General features: G+C 42.2%; 1 protein-coding gene across 2 annotated transcripts; it reads left to right on the plus strand.

Moving 5' to 3' along the window:
* Positions 1-3,851: 3,851 nt before the first annotated feature.
* Positions 3,852-19,177, plus strand: SH2D1A (SH2 domain containing 1A). Of its 2 annotated transcripts, XM_068204862.1 has the most exons (4): positions 3,854-4,058; positions 15,514-15,577; positions 17,918-18,053; positions 18,413-19,177. In XM_068204862.1, the coding sequence occupies exons 1-4, from the start codon at positions 3,922-3,924 to the stop codon at positions 18,451-18,453; spliced, it is 378 nt and encodes a 125-aa protein (XP_068060963.1). In that variant the 5' UTR covers positions 3,854-3,921; the 3' UTR covers positions 18,454-19,177. The 2 variants fall into 2 exon arrangements, with proteins under 2 accessions (XP_068060962.1, XP_068060963.1); XM_068204861.1 differs by lacking the exon at positions 18,413-19,177 and having other exon boundaries at positions 3,852-4,058; positions 17,918-18,406.
* Positions 19,178-19,397: the final 220 nt, after the last annotated feature.

A 19,397-nucleotide genomic window follows, 5' to 3' on the forward strand; every position in this document is an offset into this window, starting at 1 on the left:
TGAGCCTGTTTTTCATGACCAAATATTTCAGAGCACTTTTAAGTACTTCCTTTCCTTCATGTATTTTTTAGATAATTTTTTTATAGCATACTACAGGGACTGCTAGCTGGACTGATTTAGGAAAGGCACAAAACAGTGGTGCCCAAAATATGCTGAATATTCTCCAAACAAAACAAGTCAAGTGTGCAGTGTCCTACAGTACAGTGCTTGGGTGCTTAAAGAAATCACCATCTTCTGTGGAAGGTGATGGGGACATAATCCCAACAGGAGCAGCACCCCTTTGAGCCTCAGTTCTCTCTCATTTCCCTATGCTCCCAACCTGCTCTATTTTGCCTTCTCAGCCCCACGGCACAGATGCAGCAGTGTGAAATAGGATGGCAAACAATGCTTTAGATCCACAAGATTAAATGGATAAAACCTGGAGCAGTCAGTATGAGTCTGACTGGATGCCAAATTGCAGTGAAGATGGCTTGTTTGGGGACATCCCTCCACCCTCACAAGTGTGGTACAGAGGTGTGTTAGCATGTCCTGGTTTATCTTCTTTCAGCCCAAGAAGCCCCTATGTCCTTTGGTTTGGTTTATCCTGCTTGGTGCTGTTATGGTCTGGTTTTACAGTTATTAGAAAAGCCTCTGCCTGAATTAAGGTGCAAATGAGACCATATGCCAAAGTCAATAGTATGGATTTTATTTAATAGTAAATATGAGAGAGAGAGTGAGAGGGTGAAAGGAAGAGAAAGAAATAGAAAAGAGGGGGGGGGAAACAAGAGAGAGTGACAGAAACAGAATAAAGACAATACCACCACTCCATGGATCCCAGCGATGTTCCTTTGATCCTCTCCAGCTGGTCTTCTTGGTGGTGAGGGTCCCCTGAGGGTATTCCAGAATCCAATGGAATAATATATGCTTAGGCCAGGTGGGAATGTCCAGGTACCTCCCCCCAGGGCGGGGGCCAGTTTGATGGTGTCTTGCAACAGGTCTGTTGCATCACTTTGTGTCACCTGCAATGCTGTAGTGCAAGGCCTCAGGAATGAGTCTGGGGAGCACTTTGGGGGGGTCTTTGATGGATTATGACACCCCCCTCAGCTGCCTCCCATGTGGATGTCCCATGCATGTGGCCTGTGGGGCTGGGGATTTCACAGCTGGGCCTGTTTGTGTAAGGGAGGATGGATGTTCAGTGCCTCTGACCAGAGGTTATGCCACACACAAAAAACCTCCTCCCTCCACCCTCAGTTGTGGGAGGGTCTGTGTAAACCTGGCCTCTGTAAGCTGTAGTCTCCCCCAGCCCAAACATGGCCAGAGGTGATTATCATTGCAGCTGCTGGGTTTGGCTTTCTTGTGGATGCATTCTTCTCCCTCAGCCTGAGATTACTGAACAATGGTGTCCCCTTTATGTTACCTACATGGCTTACCTCAGGGTCCAAAGTTCCAGTCAGGCATCTTCAGGGAGGGGTGGGCTTCTGTGTTTGTAGCTTCTTTATACAGTTTTTGCTGTAATGGGCAAAACTCCTTCATAACAATGTTTAAGGCATGAACCATTTCAGTCCCTGACAGGTGCCTCAGTATTACTGTCCCTTCTTCCCAAACACAGCATTTCCATGATTTCTTAAAAGCTGCAATTCCCCTAGTCAGTGGGACTATAAGGGGACTTGTATGGAAGCCTGGGGTTGAGATTCAGTAGCTGGACTTTAATAGATTTCTTAACCAGACTAGCAAAGTTGTGTGTTTACAGCTGTTTTACAGTAATTGATGCTTCTTCATCCGAGTGCTGGAGAATGCAGGTTGCCTGGGTAAGGTGGTGACTCCACATTAGGAGAGGAGCTCACAGTGAAAAGTTTTATGATTTTCTTTAGTTGAAATCTAATGAGTGGGACAATGAAATCTGCAGAATTAAATGATTCTGGCTGGTTTTCCTCTCCAGCTAATTACACACATACATTTTCTGAAATCAGCTATTAATATTGAGAATAGGTTAAGAAATGGGAAAGTTGGATGAAATCCCCAAGAGCACAGGTAGTTTGGAAAATGAGAAGAAATAGGCAGCAGCTTTACAGCTTGTTGCTGTCCACATTAATCAGATTTGCAGTAGGCAGCAGCTACTTTATGTGCAAATACTTTAACAACTGGTTTAAAAAACCAAGCAGGATGTCTGAGTCCCCAGGTTCATGTAAAGGGGGTAATGAATACCTGCATAATGAGATAGAAAGGCCATAAACTCAGTGGTGGGAGTTTTCAGTCTCTCTTCAGCTGAGATTTCTGCAGCTTTCTCAGCCTCTCAGTGCCAGCCAGGGAGGCAGTCACTTGCCAGGGTCTCCCTGTGGGGAAAGAGGCTCTTGGCATCCAAACACTGCAGCTTTGCCATCAGTGACTTTGTGCAGTGCCCCATGCACGAACTAACCTGTGACTCTCGGATCAGAAATGCCCATCCCTCAAAAGGAAAAACTAAAGCTAGTTTGAAAAAAATATTTCCAAGGAAAAACAATATTGAAGATCAAAAAGTAGAGGCATTGCACTGTGAAATGGTTGAGAAAAGACTTTGATTGAAGTTTAAAAAGAGCAGCCATTATTTTTGATATTTTAAAATTTATTTTCTGTTCCTGAACTGTGTGTAACTTAAAAGCTATTTTTTCATGTATCCTTAACTTCAACAAGGACACAGCATCTGTGAGCACCTGGATGAGATTATTTAATTGTCCTGTCCTGCTAGTAAACTCAATTTAAAAGCAATCAATCATAACCACAACCCATACTTATTGCTATATTTTACTGACTTCTTGCTCACGCACACAGGTGTGGGAAGGTGGCTCTTTGAGAGAGGGTGGCAGCTTCATGCCAGGGATGAATTTAGCCCTGAGCTTGCTGCAGCCCCATGGTGGCCATATCTGCAGGGAAACATGTTCAGTTTTTCCATGGGTGGAAATATCTGTGGGGTGGAAATGTCTGTGGGGCACATTAAAGCACATTTGACAGCTTGTTTGCAAACAGCTGTGCATGTGCGTGTGGGAGCATTCAATTGGCAAGTATACTGAGGAATTGTCTTCAGTCACAGCAGGTGAAGAGAAATGGCTCTTTCAGACATGGCTCGCGATTTTGGATGCCAGCTCATGCCCCACATGAAGGCAGCATTGGCACCGATGGCATCTGGGAAGATGTGAGGGGCCTCCCTGTGTGTGCCAAGGCTGTTTGTTGCCTGCCTCCAAAGAGGAGTAGTGACCACCATGACATTAGCAGTGACTAAACGGCACCAAAGCCTTTGAAAACAGCCCCTCGTGAGGTGAATCAGCTGGGGCTGGTGTCTGTGGGCACTGCAGCAGCTGGTGTGCAGCCGGGGCTGTGCTGGCACCTGCAGCCTGAGGTGAGTGCTCTGGAGGGACAGTGACAGTGAGGTCAGCTGACCTCTTCTAGTCTCATCCCTGGGGATTTTAAAAACAAGAGGTTAAAAAAAAAATCCCTCCTTGGAGTAACAATCCTATTGGGATTGGGTTAACACCAGGAGAGGGAAGTGCCTGGCGCAGCCGCTGACAGCAGTGCCCTGGTCCTGCCCTCCCTGTCCCAGCCGGGGCAGCCGTTGACCCCTTGGCCATCGTGTGCCTCACCAGACCCATCTCTGCTGAGCAGGAGCCACATGGCCGAGAATAGGTGTGAAATGACACCTCTGCAGGACAGCTGTGAGGGTGCAAGGATGGTATAGTCTACGTAAAAGGAAGACAGAAAAGGGCACAGGAAAAAAACCCACAAAATTTCTGTGTTCGTTCCTCACTCTTCCCTCAGTGCCGTCTCACCCCGTGCAGAGGCTTCAGAGGTGTGAACACATCCTGTTTACATCTGCCACCAAGACGCGGAGGCTGAGGGAGCACACGGCTGGGGCACAGTCGGAGGAAGCGCCAAGCACAGGAGAGCAGCTGCGGCGGGACGGGCCCTGGCATGGACACAGTGCCCGTCTACCACGGGGCCATCACCCGAGAGGCTGGGGAGAAGCTGCTGCTGGCGGCGGGCATGGACGGCAGCTACCTGCTGCGGGACAGCGAGAGCATCCCGGGGGTCTACTGCCTCTGTGTGCTGTGAGTGCGGGCCGGGAGCGGGCTGGGACCGCGGGGCCGCCAGGGCTGCTCAGGCGGCAGCTGATTGCCGACAGGCCCCTCCACAATAGGGGTGTCCCCACAACAAAGTATGTTCTGGTCTTACCATCTGCTTACGTGAGACTTTTGGCTCCTTCACCTTAGGATAGAGGGGTGCAGTAAGTGGTGTTGGGTACCTTGCAAAGCAAAGAGGAGCGGGTTTTGCCTTGCAGAGCCCATGCTTTGCACAGACAAAAAACCATAAAGGGAAAGCAGGCAGGCACATGGGAAGGATAAGTAAGGTGTCATGGAGAAACGCCAGGTGACTTGGCTCAGGATGGTGTGTACTGCCTCTTTGTGCTGGACAACCCTCTTGCTTTCTGCCTGTGTTCTTCTGCTTCCCTAGTGTGCTCATGGGTGTGCTCAGCAGCATTCCCAGGGACCCTGTCATCGGGAAAGGTAACACTGAGTGCTGCCATCCAGAATGTGCCTATGTTCAGGATGCTCTCAGTCCCACAAGCTTGTGGCTTGTCCCACAGGCCATGAGGCTTGGAGCAAACTACCTGTAATGCACATGAAATACTGATGGTAACAAACTAATGTTTCATCAAATAGGGTGAAAAGGGAGACATCTGATGGGATGGTCTGTCAGAGAGAGGGTAAAGGTTCCCCTGGGAGACCTGGGGGACTTTATATTCATAGGAGCTCATTTTAATGAGGAAACTTAATTACCCTACTGTTGGCAAAATTCTTGGAAGTCCTGGTAACACTGTACCGTTGCATCAGAAAAAGAAAGATGACACTTATGCCTTACTTCAGTAGGAGAAGGAACACTAGAGAAAACCCTTTTAGGTCCAGCATGAAATCAGCTAACAGAGGGAACTCAGGTATCTGGCAAAAAAGCACAAGAGGAAGAAGGGTCCTAAGTCAGGTTTTCCCGAAATCCCTTGAATACATTTCTGACAATATGTAATTAAGCCCTGGGTGAGCATCATTATCTTCCTCTTATAGACCAGTAATGGAGACATGCAAGAAGGTTATAGACAATCCAAAAATACACAATACTCTTCTCAGGAAAAGTCTTTGTGGCAGAGGATGTATTTTTACTTCTCTCATGCAATCTGGTGAACCGAGTTAGGTGTTCTTGCTAACAAATACCTTAACAGCGAGCTGAAAAATGAGAAATAAGAAGCATCTTGAGTTAAATGAAAATGGAATAGACATAGCAAGAGGTAAGGAGTGCTATGATTCCTGTGATGGGAATAGGCAATAAAAGCAGAATCTCTTTAAAATAACTATCAGAGGAAATGGGGATATACCACCCTTAGACTCAGAAGTCATTCAGTGCAGGTGAAACACTAAGGCATTAGAGGAAGGGTCAGGAAGAGTGTTACAATGCTGAATAAGACAGAGATTACTAGAATTAGTCCACCGTCAGTCTAAATCAGGATGTAGGTACGTAACAAGGTCTTTCAGTTGTACACAGTTGGAATTTTTTGTATATTGGTAGTAATTTATGCCCTTTGAAAGAAATTTCATTAGTGAAATAAAATATGGAAAATGAGAATAGGAAGAAATTAAAGCATTTCTAACTGTGAAGCTCTGCAATCTTTGGAGGGAAAGATACTTCAGTAAGAAACAGACCAAATTGCTTCTAAAAGTATGGGCCATTCATGTCACCATGGTATGTTGCATTGAAACATTATGTATGATAAACAAAAGGGTAAAAGCAAAAAAAAAAAAAAAAAAAAAGATGAGTGTTCTGAAGGCTCAGAACATAGATCCTTAATAGTTATTCTAGAAAGGAAATTTGAAATAGATAAAATTTAAATGAAAACTCTTATGATGAGTATGAACTGATACAGAAAGAAAGATGGCTGAAAAATGGTAGAATTAAGCCTTGGTTCCAATACTTCTTAACAGTCAATTCAAATATTATGTAAGAAATAGCAGATAGGTAAACAGCATGTCACACAATAGCTGTGGAGACAGTTTTTATACCAGGAAAGGATCCCACAGTGAGATAGCAATGACAGTTTGAAGAAATGTGGGCTATAAACTAGAGAAGTGCTTTGACAGGCAAAGTTTGCCAAAGCAGAGCACTTTAGTGGAGAGACTGGAGGAACAGGAAGGGAAGGTGTGAGAGATGGAGATACAAATTCAGTGGAGAATGCTGAACCTGGCTTTGGCAAAGAAGCCAATGGACATAACCTGTCCAGATTCCAGTCTGAACTTCATGGGCAGACATGGAACAGGTGACAAACATGCATGTGCAGGGCAGCTCTGGTAAAAACTGAGGGAAGTGTGCAGTTGCTGTTTTCACTCTGTAAGAAAAAGAAAATTAAAGAAGGATGAAGTATTTCTCTGCTTTTAAAATATTTCATTCTAAATAAATAATGGAAATTATTAGGAATAACAAAGTTATTCAGCAGTTTACATTTTGGTTCAGAATCCATGCTGAAGATCACTATAAGAATATGTAGACATATGAAGATCAGACAAAAGATGAATTTACTAGAAGTAACAAAGTGATCTTTGAAACATGGCAATAAAGCTGGTCACCATTAGATATACTGCAGTAAGTACCAGAGCTAAACAAAATATTTTGCATGTTTCCAGTGAAAAATTCTACCAGGAGTGTGTATGTTTTATACTGCGGGTAGTGCTTCTATTGCCATTAGAAAACAAAAAGAGAAAAATAGTCCAGTTTTCCAAAATCACGACATGTTCACTCTGTCTTCTTTCCCCTCTCCCTCCACTTCCCTGGGGAACTAAAACAAACCAAAACAAACACAAAGTCCTACAGCTTCCCAGTTCTAACCCTTTTTAGGGTTCCTTTTCCTAATCACAGGGGAATTACAAGGCACAGTTCTGATGAAGAGAAAAGAAATATTTATCAAAAGAGCAATTAAGCATATATTTGGATGACAGTGGTGTCATCTGCTTGAATTCACATTAGTGGCTGCTCTGCACTTCCAGCTCCAGGTACTGTAATTGTCAAGACCTGTGATTTCACTGCATTGCTTATGCTCAAAAAATGTCTCCTTTTCCCAAGAAACTGCATAAATTTGTAATGCCACAATCACCACCACATCCTCCCCCTCGAGCACCTCCAGAAAGCCCTGACATATTTTGGCAGGCTTTGAGCCTCTTAAGGCACACAATGAGGACTGCAGTGTTCATGGTCAGGCTCATTCACCTTTTGCTTTTCCAATTAAAAAGTGGAGCCCTGACCTTTAAAAAGGAGAAGAGTCAAAGACTTCATGAATCCCTTGTGACTGACGCTGATTTTACAGGGCAAGCATAAAAGAGACAGGTAGTAGCATAAAACCTGACCTATAGAGGTGGGTAACTGCAGCAGGCAGCACCCTGCTGGAGCATTCATCTAGAAAACTCTCTGCTTTCTCTCTTTGTTTCTCCTGAGCTACTGATTTATCTCCCTTGAATGCCACTTTCCACTTTCTGAAGCTGAGATGTGCACATGGTGTGCCTGAAAAGCCTTCAAAGAGACAATGAATATTTTCTTGGTGTGACTGCGGCAAAGCACAAAGGACCCACTTTCAAAAATATTTTAAGACCACAATTAAACTATGCATGGAAGAGTAGGAAGGTTTTGATTTGCAATTGTATGCTCCGGGGCTCTTGCAAACAGAGGTGCTGCTTTCAGATTTTGGCAATGATTTTAATACCAGATGCTCCCGGGTCTTCATTGTATGAATATCATTATTGAATTGATAATATCTACTTTAAGGATGTTGTGAATATGTCAACAGAGGTACACAATCCTTTCCTGGAAACTTTTAGAATTGCACTGGAAAGCAAGATTTTTGCTGTTCCTGAGAACTGGTCTAGAAGAAATGCATATGCTTTATAAAACATACACGTTTTACCCATAAACAAGTTAGACACTACACACAGTACACCAGGGTTTTAATATCAAGCCTGATTGTTCCAGGGAGCTTTCTTTACTGGTCTGGTTTCCTCTTTGCTCAATGCCCCATTTGACATTTTTAGCACACTCAGAAATCCTCTGTGCTCACAGCTCCTAATGAAGTCAATGGGGGACACGGGACACACTAATGGTGACTTCTTTGAGGAGCAGCCTCTTCAAGCCTGCCCGAAAAATGTATAAAGAAAATGCCTGAGAGTGCCAAAAGTCCCATGATCCTTTACAGATATATGAGCACACATGCAGAAACAAGCAGCTCATGCCTGAATTGGCAAAGATAAAGCATTTCTAGTTTGGGTTTTAAAATTCACATGCTTGAAAATACTGAGAATGTTAGTAGTTGTTTCAGAGCTGTAAGTAAGACAAACACGACCATGCTTGTCAAACTCTGTGTTCAGATGATTTGTTTGAAACCAGCCGTTTGTGTACTGTGCTGCATTAAATTTGTGGAGAATAATCAAAAGCTAGAATTGAAAGCTGTTTAGAGCTCTTGAAGCAACAGTAATGGCAACAGGGATAGGCTGCAGTCCTATCAGATTTTACGTGTGCTATTTTTTCTGTCACTGCAACCACGGTGCACAAGTTCAAGGCAACGTGCCGAAACTTTCTGATGAGACAGATACATCAGCTGTACAGTACAAAGGTGTAATACAGGATCACAAGCCAACTTCAGCTTAGCTTTTCCTTTGTTTCCTATGTATTCTTTTTGATAGATATGGCAGAATAATTGCATTTTTCAATAACACTGCACATAATCATCATCATTATTTAAGACGTAATTTGAAACAAAATAAGCAGCCCTTCAATTCAACATAGCTGTTGCAAACATCACACATTGTTTTCAGCTTTGAAAAAAGTCTTCTATAGCACAATGGTAAATTTTACTGAGGTGAGTATTTCAGGTGCCTGCTTACCAGAGTGAGTGTTGTCTTTGCTGAGCATAACTTAGCTAATGACCTTCACATATTCCAATGGCTTTTCTTGGAAAGGTAGACAGCCTGAATCATGGAATTGATAAAACTTAGTGGGAGGCTAAGTTATTGGCCTGCCATAAGGTAATAGCCTTCTATTTAGCATCTCAGATTTGAATAAATTCTTACTTTATTTCTGAATTTCAAGAAATTGCTCTTTGAGGTATTGCTTTTGGCTGGAATCTCCTTGTTCCAGACTGACACAAACCCTGCTCAGAAAGGCTACACACTTGCTCTTTAGGTAAGTCAGCAGCATTTCTTCAGATAGTTAGGAGTGTTGAAGTGGTAGAGATACTGACAACCTTCCACAGAAATTTCTGCATAAATCCAGAGCTATTTCACAAGACTTAACTTCCTCTTTTAAGCTTTTGTTAATTTCAGGAGAGAAAATCAAGATAATGTATTTTTTTATAATGCTACAGCATTACAGCAAGTTAATATGTATTACTCATGTGATATTGAGGGTAAATTTTTCCCACAAGAAGTGTTGCTAAAGGAATCAGTGACAGGAATCAGTGACAGAAATCAGTGACAGAAATGCTCACTCAAGTGCTGCTGTGATTTAAGCTACAGTCACTCTGTTGGGCTTTTCAGATATTGTAAACACCAGTTTAACCTATTTTATTCACTCTTGCAGACATAGAGCTTGTATCTTGCACATAATCTCAATGTGAATGCTATTTCTTCAGCTTGAGTTAGCTGATGAGTGGTAATTTCTGAGTTGCTGTACTTAGCTAAGACCTAGGTAAGGAGGGAATCAGCCTGTTTGTCAAACAGAAAATACAAATTCTAGGAGAGAGTGAGGAAAAGCTTAAAGGCTCCAAGGCACTGCTGTGTATTCCCCTAAATTAAAATTTTGGCTTTGGGGTAGCCATCTCCCACCTCTGTAGCTCCTGTTGTGCCCATGCAATCACCCACATTCCCTGTCCAGGGCTGCCCACTGGGAAATTGCCTGAAGTTGTTCCCTCTGGGTATTCAGGGGCTGATCTGCACCTACATCAAACACCTATGATAAGGCAGAAGTGGCTCCAACCTGACCTCTTGTGCTCATCTGCTCCATGCCATTGACCGCTGCTCCTGAGTCCCCCTTGAGCTCCCCAGCAGGGCTCCTGTCCAGAGCAGGTGCTACTTATCTCCATAGCGTTAAGCGGTTTCTAAGCATTATCTCTGCGTGAGAGATGAAGAGTTTAACTGTTTCGCAGAAGAGAAAGGTGACACAGGAGGCCCAGGTCTGCAGTACCCTCTAGCTTTGGGTTCCCAGTGTGAGGGCCATGGGAAGGGATTCTGAGGCTACCCAATGTTACTCTGCACAACTTGCTGACTTTGCTTGCATTGCTGAGGTCTGTTTCCTTTTTCATACAACTTTGGCTTCCAAAACACCCATCTTCTGCTCCTGGCTGTTTCAGCATTTTGTGCTACTTGCAGACCAAGCCCTCTCATATTTACCTCTGTATATCCTCTTCCTTACTCATTTAGTTTTTCTATCAGGGGGTCAACATTTGTTGCTGTTTCCTTGCCCAACTTGCATAGATATCCATCCCCTTTTCTTTCCTTCCACATCCATCCCACCTAATCCCAAACTTCTTATCCAAGATGCCCAATTATTAAATTACTTTCTGGTTTTTATCTCTCTAACTAGGCCAGGCAACATACATACATTTGAGATCATGGATTCTGCTTGGCTGAGTGCCCATAGTACAGCCAGCCCAGACATGGTGATGTTACAACTGCTAACAACCTTTAGAGGGTGGTTCTCTTGCAGCCTAGAGGGCCACTACTGCTTTCAGAGAGTGCAAGATATATACCTTCTTTCAAACAAATTTTATGTCTTACTCTGAAAACTGGGCACTCCTTCCTCTGATAATTAGAAGATTTTTTTTAAACATGGGAAAAACATTGTTTTACCTAACATGTTCCCTTCTGCATTCTCCATCCCTAAATAAGGCTGAGGCAAACCAAAGAAATGAGATTTCAGTCTGAAATGCTGAAATGTGGCAAAGTTATAAGAAACTGACTCTGGGCGGTATAATGCTCAGAACCACTGGTTGTAGGCTACACCATGGTCTGGTTCTTAAACTAACTTGTAAAATGAAATTCCAAGGTAAGGTCAGGTTGTAAATGTACCAGGTAAGAAGTGGTGATTGACATAACACAATGACATCTGGAGAGAAAGATACATACAGAAGAAGAAATTGATGTAATTTATTGCTGACATGGTTTTACCTCATCTATCTGTCTTTCTCCCTTTTAATGTGTTCAATTTTGGGCTCAGAAATGAATAAAAATTAGTTTAATAAAATTTCCCAACTGCGTGGCACACAACTGAGATGCAAAGTATTTGGAAATTATTTTAAAGTATACCATGCAGCTGAAATGTCATCATTAATTTTAATCTGCAGCATGTGTTTAATGTCCTTGGGCAATTTCAATGGTGCAGAAGATTGTAATCATTCACCTGTTCAAGTAAATGCAGCTTTAACAGGTCTGATCACAGCTAAAAAGGAGGAATGGAGAGGACAGGTAGACAGATGGTGTTTCAGTATGTCATCTGTGAACGATGCCTTGGTAACTACTTGGGAGGAATCATCTGGCTACAAAGTAAAAAAAAAACAAACCTATAATATAAAGTGGACTGGTTCCTGTAACAGGAACTTTTTCTATGTTTTTCTTTGACAAAGTTTTCCAAGGGAATGTATTGAAACAAAGACTGTGTTAGTGCAGTTCCCAGCTGGTGTAACACATCCTTCCCTATGCAGACAAAAAAAAAAGTGAGATGTCACAAAAATGTCATTACTGATGACCAGAGCACTCTTTCATAAGTGCTATCTGGTATTGTCCTTACAGCAATGGCTCTTTTCTGCTTTCCCCTCACCAGCATTTTGGCATTTTTTGCCTATGATCAAAAATTTATAGAGCCTCATTCATCAAGATGTTAATTCATGATTGTTCCTGTCCCTTGAGCTTCACTGACAGGAGAGAGGAGCTTTGCTGTTGTGAATGAGGCTGTGTCTGTCCTTGGGACAGGTGAAGGAATGGAGGAGCCCTTCAGTGAATCTTTACCTGGGTGTCATGAACTGCTCCTCCTCCAAGATGTGCTGGTACACCGATGTACTGAGAGTGCTCCCTGAGATCACACCACATATAGGAACGTTGTGTCTCTCTGAGAGCTTTTTTTCTGCACTGAAGAGAGTAAAATGTAGAAAATTGAGCTGTCCTATTACGTTAGCTGGAGAATTTCTCATTTCCTGAGATGTAAGTTTCAGTAAATGAACTTTTTCACCTGCTTTTTTCCAGTGTTACAGGCTTTATTCTTTGGAAGGTAATGTCCTCTGCAATCTCAATTTTAATTTGTGTATTTAATTTTTCTTTTAAGAAAAACACCTTGATCTTCCTTCAGCCCACACTGATCTTAGTTCATGTGAGGTAGATTAAATCATAAAAACCTTTTTCAAGGGAGGCTTTTTCCCATTTAGCAGTAAACTTCACCCAAAATGATATCACTTTTAAATGGAAGGTGAACTCTTTGAAGTGGTAATGAAGGAAGTTCCTGCTGCATGACAGAAAGTTTTGATAAGATCACATTCATGGGGAGAGTATTTATCAGAAGAGCTGATAAATACTGTAATTCATTTTGTGGAGACCAAGGTTGCAATGGAAAGTAGTTCAATGGGAAGACCTAGCTGTTCATCCTCTTAACAAAATGCACTTCCTTCCTTTTGGGCATTGCCTTTGAAGAGGCAGTTGTGGATGTCCAGGTCATCTCCCATTTACACAGTGTCTTGCTTTCCTGGTGGCTTCAGAGCCAGTAACAGATGATAATGTTGTGTTTTTCAACTTGAGCACAGTAAAATCCCTCAGACCTGTCAGTCTTTCCTTCTCTGGAAAAAACATGAACATTTGCCAAGAGAGTGGATTGCTCTCACTTGTCCCTCATGAGGCTGCGATAACAATATCATTCTCTTCCCATTCTCCACACTGTGCTTAAAGCATCCATCTTCTCAAATTCTTGTTTCTTTTTCAGAACCTCATGGGCTTTTAATCTCAACTATCCTTTGTGGTTTCCCTGTGCTCAGCTGAAATATTTTACAATGTAATATTTAAAAAAATGCAGGATAGCTGCCTATCTTGTATTCACCATACTTCAATACTGAATATTATTTTGTCTGACCTCTGTTTTTCAATTCATTTTGCTTAGCAAACCTTTTTGGCAGAGTGCTGAGAGCCAAGAGACAGTTCAGAATCAGAGGAGCACCACAGCCCCTCAACCTCTTCAACTCATGCAATCTCTTGTGTAGAAAAAACAATGAAAGAAACAACAAATGGTGGCTTTCCAGACAACCATGCTGTTTGTGGAAAAATCAGATTTTAAAGGGACTGAAGCAGCTGGAAAAACATTTCTTTTGGGAAAACCAAGAATCAAGCAAGGGTAGTAGAATCATAGAATCATGAAATGCCTTGGATTGGAAGGAACTTTAAACATCCTTTGGTTCACCTAGTTAATCTAATCATCTAGTTTCAACTTGCCCTGATGTGGGCAGGGGTGCCACCCACTAGACCAGGTTGCTCATACCCTTATGCACAGTGTAGTATTGAAAATAGAAGGCAAGAGAATGAGTTTTAGATGTATAGAACCATAGATGTATGATTCTGGTGGATTTGAAACTTGAAAAAAAATCACCGTGGAGAAGGTTAAACACCCACTTCAAAGAGATGGAACAAAATGCCAGGACCTCTCTGATATTTCCCATACATTATGGGAAAATGTTGTAAAATCCTCATTTCAGTAACCATGTATTGGTTGGTGTTCTCCATATTTAGGAACAGCAAAGCTCCTTGTGGTTTTTAGAAAAAGATTCATGTGAACATCATGTTATGAAAAGCTGATGAAATGGCACAGCTCTCAGTCTTTCTCAGTTCTTTCTTAAAGAACACGATGGTACAAGACTGTCTGAGTGCCTTAAAGTGAGACACTGGATTCCCTGAACAAGAACATACATAATCTAGTGGCTTAGAGGAATGTGTTTTTAACCAGCTGGGCTTGAGTTGTGGCTTCAAATGCCATTGACCATGTTGCCATGCCATGGACAGGAAAGCAGTTCCACATTCTTCCCTCCTCCTGCAGCCACAACAGGTTGTTCACATCTCTTCCCAAGGTCCAAATGCCTGATGGACTGCAGCTTGCTGGAGAAAAACGGGGGCGAAAAAACGGCTTTGTGTCCTTCACCTCTGTGTCTGATCCCAGTTGGAGTTAAGTGGTGGGGGCAGAGCTCATGAATCACCACAGGCATTTTGCTCCCACTTTGATGGGTTGTAGCAGCAACCCAGCCCTTAACAACTTCCTTCTAGGGCAAATTATACCAGCCACCTCTTTGCAAAGGTTGCTGTAATGACTTTAAAACAGGAATTTTTCCAGGAGCCATGACACAGATCATAAATAATTGCAATCATATGATGTCTATGTCACAGACATCCTATTCTGTAGTAACTGCTATAATGCCATGCATAACTGGAAAGAAATGCAGTATGTTTCTGCTTTCTTAAGAATAAGAATTGATGGTCAAATAGGGAATGGTCCCTAAAATCCTGCTGTGTATTCACGTAAACCTATGTAATGTGAAATAGAAGCATAGAATCATAGAATATACTGAGTTAGAAGGGACCCATCGGGATCATTGAGTCCAACTCCTGGCGCAGCACAGGACACCCCAAGGATCACACCATGTGCCTGACAGCACAGTCCAAATGCTGCATGAACTCAGTACAGTCTTTCTTATCTGATACCATCTAAACTAATGCTGTACTCATGGATCTCCTATTAATTGATTCTGAGCTAAATTGTTGGATATTAGTGTAGTAATCTACCATGTAAATCATTAACTGAGTTGGGTTCATGAGAGAAGCAAGAGTGACTTCGGCATGAGTTGTGCCTTGTGTTATTAGACTATGGCTCCTTATTCCCCAAAGACTCTGACTTTAAAAGAAGGAAGATTCCATACTCTTATATGTCTCTTCTATCAGTATGTGAAAGTTGGGAATGTATGGGCAAAGCAAAGAGTAATTGATTTAACTCCTATATAGCTATATAGTGGGTATAGCTTTCCAAATAAATTACAGTAATGACTTTGCTGCTGTTAACATCTGCATTTAAATGAGTCACAGAACAGTAATGCTACCTGTCAATAATACACCTTCTCTTTTTGCAGGCAAAGTGTTTCTGGTGTGTGTTAGTGAAAGACGTCACTGAAAAAAATTAATAAAAATGCTGAGGCAGGAATAAAAGCAATGCCATTTAACCTGAAATAACTGAATACTTCTAAACTAGATCCGGGTCAGACCAATGCCTCATCCCAAAAAAAACTCAGTAGGTTTAACACTGCATCTAGCCAGTGGGTGTTTTAGCTACCTAAAGCCTTTAGAGGTGAATTTATTTTTAAGGAAGAGTTAGCAGATGAGCTAACTCTCACATAACAGTGTAGTTCTTGTGAAAACTGTCATGAGAAATGAATGATGAATACCTGTTTTTTTTTTTTTTCCACAGGCATCAGGGTTATGTTTATACCTACAGAGTGTCCCAGACAGAAACTGGATCCTGGAGTGCTGAGGTGTGTAGTTCTCCTTTCCCTTCTGAAAATATCTACATCCTGTTTGATATAGATCATAGATTTAATGAAATATATTCAAATTATTCATGTTTCTGCCTAGTCTGATTTTCATTGATGGTAATCGATCTAGAGTGCATCCATCAGTAAGATGTCTTGGTGCCACTTCTGACAGTCTAGAACTCATAAATTAATTCCCTGTTTCATTTCAGCTGTTGCATAATGCAATAGTGCATCATTTTACATCATTTTAAATGGCAAAAATATTGTGGTTTTATAATTTGACAAGCACAATCTGTTTCCTTCTATCCTATGTACCATCAATGTCAGAATACTAAAGAAATAATTTTCTGTGTTTGGTGTTTTAATTCATTAATCCAGATTAATTAATCATTAGTGCAAAATATAGCCAAAACTTGATACAAAATATATTTTTTGCCCATCTAATAAGAAATTGGTAATTTGGGTGCAGAAAAACATTACTTGTAATACAGACAACATTTAGGTTGATGAAATTGGGATGTTAATCTCTATTTATTTTATGATTTCTTCCTTTGGATGTACTCTGTGTATTAATTTATAATTAGCTTTCTGTTTGTATGTTAATGAACATTTATTTCAAATATTGTATAATTTCTAGACAGGCATAATTCCTTGGACATTACTGTATTAGAAGTGATTCTGGAACACAAAACTGATTCTTGGGGTTACCCTGAACATATCAGGGGGTGGAAGCAACTGACATTACTGTGGAGTAGATAATTATCCATGTGACCCTTGGGAATAGTGCCCAGTAATTCTTTCTATAAGACATCAGGATGCTGATGTAAGGTTTAGGATTTGTAGTGCCCAAGACAGAATATTTTCAGGACAAGGTGAGGGTGACAGTGCACCCATCTTGCCAGAGTAAGCACTGGCATCTGTGGAAGGATGCCAGGATGCCAGGGGCCTCCACCTGTGGAGGGTAATTCCCTGACTGAGGCTATAGCCTCCTTTCACCCCAGATGACATCAGCATCTGCAGTGAGGTTTTTCTGGTGCTGTGTAGACCTGCTATAATGTCTGGCCTGTGACCTCTACTGGCACCCTGTGTGTGGCTTTTGGGCTTTCCCTGGCTGTGTTTTAGGCAAATCTTACTCGAATTTCACACCATAGGTGTGCTGAAGGCCCAGGCTTCTCTGTACATCCTCAGCAGGAGAAGGTCCTAGCTACAGATCCTTGATACCAACCCATAAGGAAAAGAAACCATGAAGTAAATGTTGCTAAGACCATGTTGGCTTCAGCTGTTAGACACAGCAGCCTAGTTCCGACTGATCCCCACAGAGTGATTCCAAGGCCAAAACAGACTCCAGAGGCAGCTGGTCCTTTCCTGCTTCTGCTTCCTTCCATGTGGCTGGTTAGTCTCTGAGCAAGCTCAAGTCACACCCATCTTTCAAGGCAGGGAATTGAAAACAGTGCTGGTGCAATCCCAGCCGGTGTGAAGACTCCAGCTGGTGCCAGGGAGGCTGGATTTAGCTCAGAGCTGCTGGGTGAGAGCAGTGTCCCTTGAGTGGGACTATACTGGCAGAACCCATGCTTGTCCTCCCTTGACTTTGGTGAAGAGGACTTATTATGAGAACACCCTGAAGGATTTAACACAAACACTGTATTTTTGATTAAAAATACACATAGTTTCATTTAATACTGTTTGAAAAATTGCTAATGTAGAGAGATAGAAAGACTCTCACTTTTAATAAATTGGTAACATTTGGCTGCTGTCTTTGTACAAGAAGTAGACAGGAATAATCAATGAAGATATAAGCCAGCGCTGAATGCTGCAAGAAGGGTTTGTAAAGAGCCTGTGTCCTTGCTGGAATTTAGTGGTGTGAGGACTCCCTCTCTGTAGTAAGCCCAGGTTGCTCTCTAGATTGTCTCACTGGTGTTTCTAGGATGGAACTATCTTACTGATACAGGCTAGAAAGTTATTGGTAAGGAGGTTAAATCAGTGGGTGCAATAAGTCAGGGTCAGAAATAGCAAAGGGTCACTTGTAAGTCTGCCTAATTAGTGTGGCAGGTGAGTATGGGTAATTAGTGTGGGTTTCTCTTGTAGTGATTAAGGAATTGTCTCTCTTCCACCTTTCTGTTGTCATGCTGCTGGGAACCACTCAGTGTACGAAGGCTGGGGTGCCCAGGGAAAGCAGATAGCAGTGTGGCTCGTTGACTCACCTGGAACGGGCACACCAGGGGGTTCACATCCATTGCTGGCTCCTTCCCTGGGAGCTGTGTGCATTTCTGAGGACAAGGCCTGTGTGCCAGCACAGAGTACCCAGCACCCCTTCTCACCTCTCCCGCTCTGGCTTTGCAGACTGCGCCTGGGGTCCACCGGAGGCTCTTTCGGAAAGTGCACAACCTCATTTCGGCCTTCCAGAAACCCAACCAAGGCATTGTAACACCCCTGCAGAACCCAGTTGTCAACCACATGAAAGCCAGCTACTCCCCAGGTACTGGTGGGGGAAGGAAACCTTGGCTGCAGTTGAGCAGAGCCCTCCACAGTGGCAGGGATAGAGGTCTTAGACTTACTTGTATATTTGACCTGAACTAGCCAGCAGAGTGACATTGCCAAAAATGTGCCCTAATCTTGCTATCGTGTAATTTGAAATGCTGTCACTCAGGTGCTCGTTACAGACAGGGCCTGTCAATGTGATAAGAAAATGGATTTTGAATATGTATTCCTGAGTGCTGTGGGAGCAATGGCTGCTTTCCCTCACCACCACCCTTGTTCATGGAAGTATGAGCCTTCTGGACTGTCTATTTTCTTACAGTGTTCATCTATTCAAATATTTGTGATTATTTCTCTTAGGGAGGAATGAAGGCTATGACTTCCACCTGCAGCCATCATGAGGATGTCTCCCCAAGTGTGACATAACCACATCTTCCAGCATCTCCTCTAATCTATGCTTTAAAACAGAATGATTTATATGATAGTAAATACAACTCTGTGAGTTTTCTTGTAACATTTGCAGAAATGTGTATTTCATAGAATTTATTCCTCAAAAAGTAGAAGTTTAGATTTCAGAGTACTTTGAACTTAGGGTGGGATATTTTTTGGTTTTGTTTTTCCCAAGAGAGGATAAAAAAGCATGAACTACTAAATCCTTTATGTCTTTTTTTTTTCCCTTTGTACTGTCAAGTAAAAATATTTTTCCCTTCAAGATCAGTTCTTAATTAATAATTAGTTATTAATTTTACATTGCTTAACTTTGGATCCTGCTTTGCTTTGTTCTGGTTGGCATTTATGTAGAATTGGGCAAGTTCCCTTTTATAACCTTAGGAGAATTGTTTACATTAAAGTGTCCTTACCTTGGATGGGCTGTGTGTTTGTCATTCATACAGTTCCTAAAGATATTCCAGACATGAAACCATGAGGATCCCCACTAACTGATTTCCCATCAAACCAGTTGCCCTGCCCTCTAACAAAATCTGTAGTTTTCACCAATGACCAAGAGCATAAGTAATGCACAGAGCAACCAAGAACAGCCGATGAAGTGGAAAGCCTTGTTCTTTGCTTTTAGGTGTTCCCTGTACTTGAAACAAGCCATCCTTGCATACAAGTTAAAAAAATAAATTATTTTTGCACGACAGCTTTTATTTTCCTCTCTGTGTGTTTCCATGCTGCTGGGCTCCTGGAGGGGAGTTTTGAATCTAGAGGACTCATCAGCTGTGCAGGGTTAGCATGAGGCTACTGGAGAACTCGGAGGACGTGCCTTTTGCACTTGGGCTGGAACAAGTATGATGGCACAGTGCTAATGGACTGGCAGACAGTAGGAAACACTTTTGAACACTTT

This window comes from Anomalospiza imberbis, chromosome 14, assembly GCF_031753505.1.
Source record: "Anomalospiza imberbis isolate Cuckoo-Finch-1a 21T00152 chromosome 14, ASM3175350v1, whole genome shotgun sequence".
NCBI lineage: Eukaryota > Metazoa > Chordata > Aves > Passeriformes > Viduidae > Anomalospiza > Anomalospiza imberbis.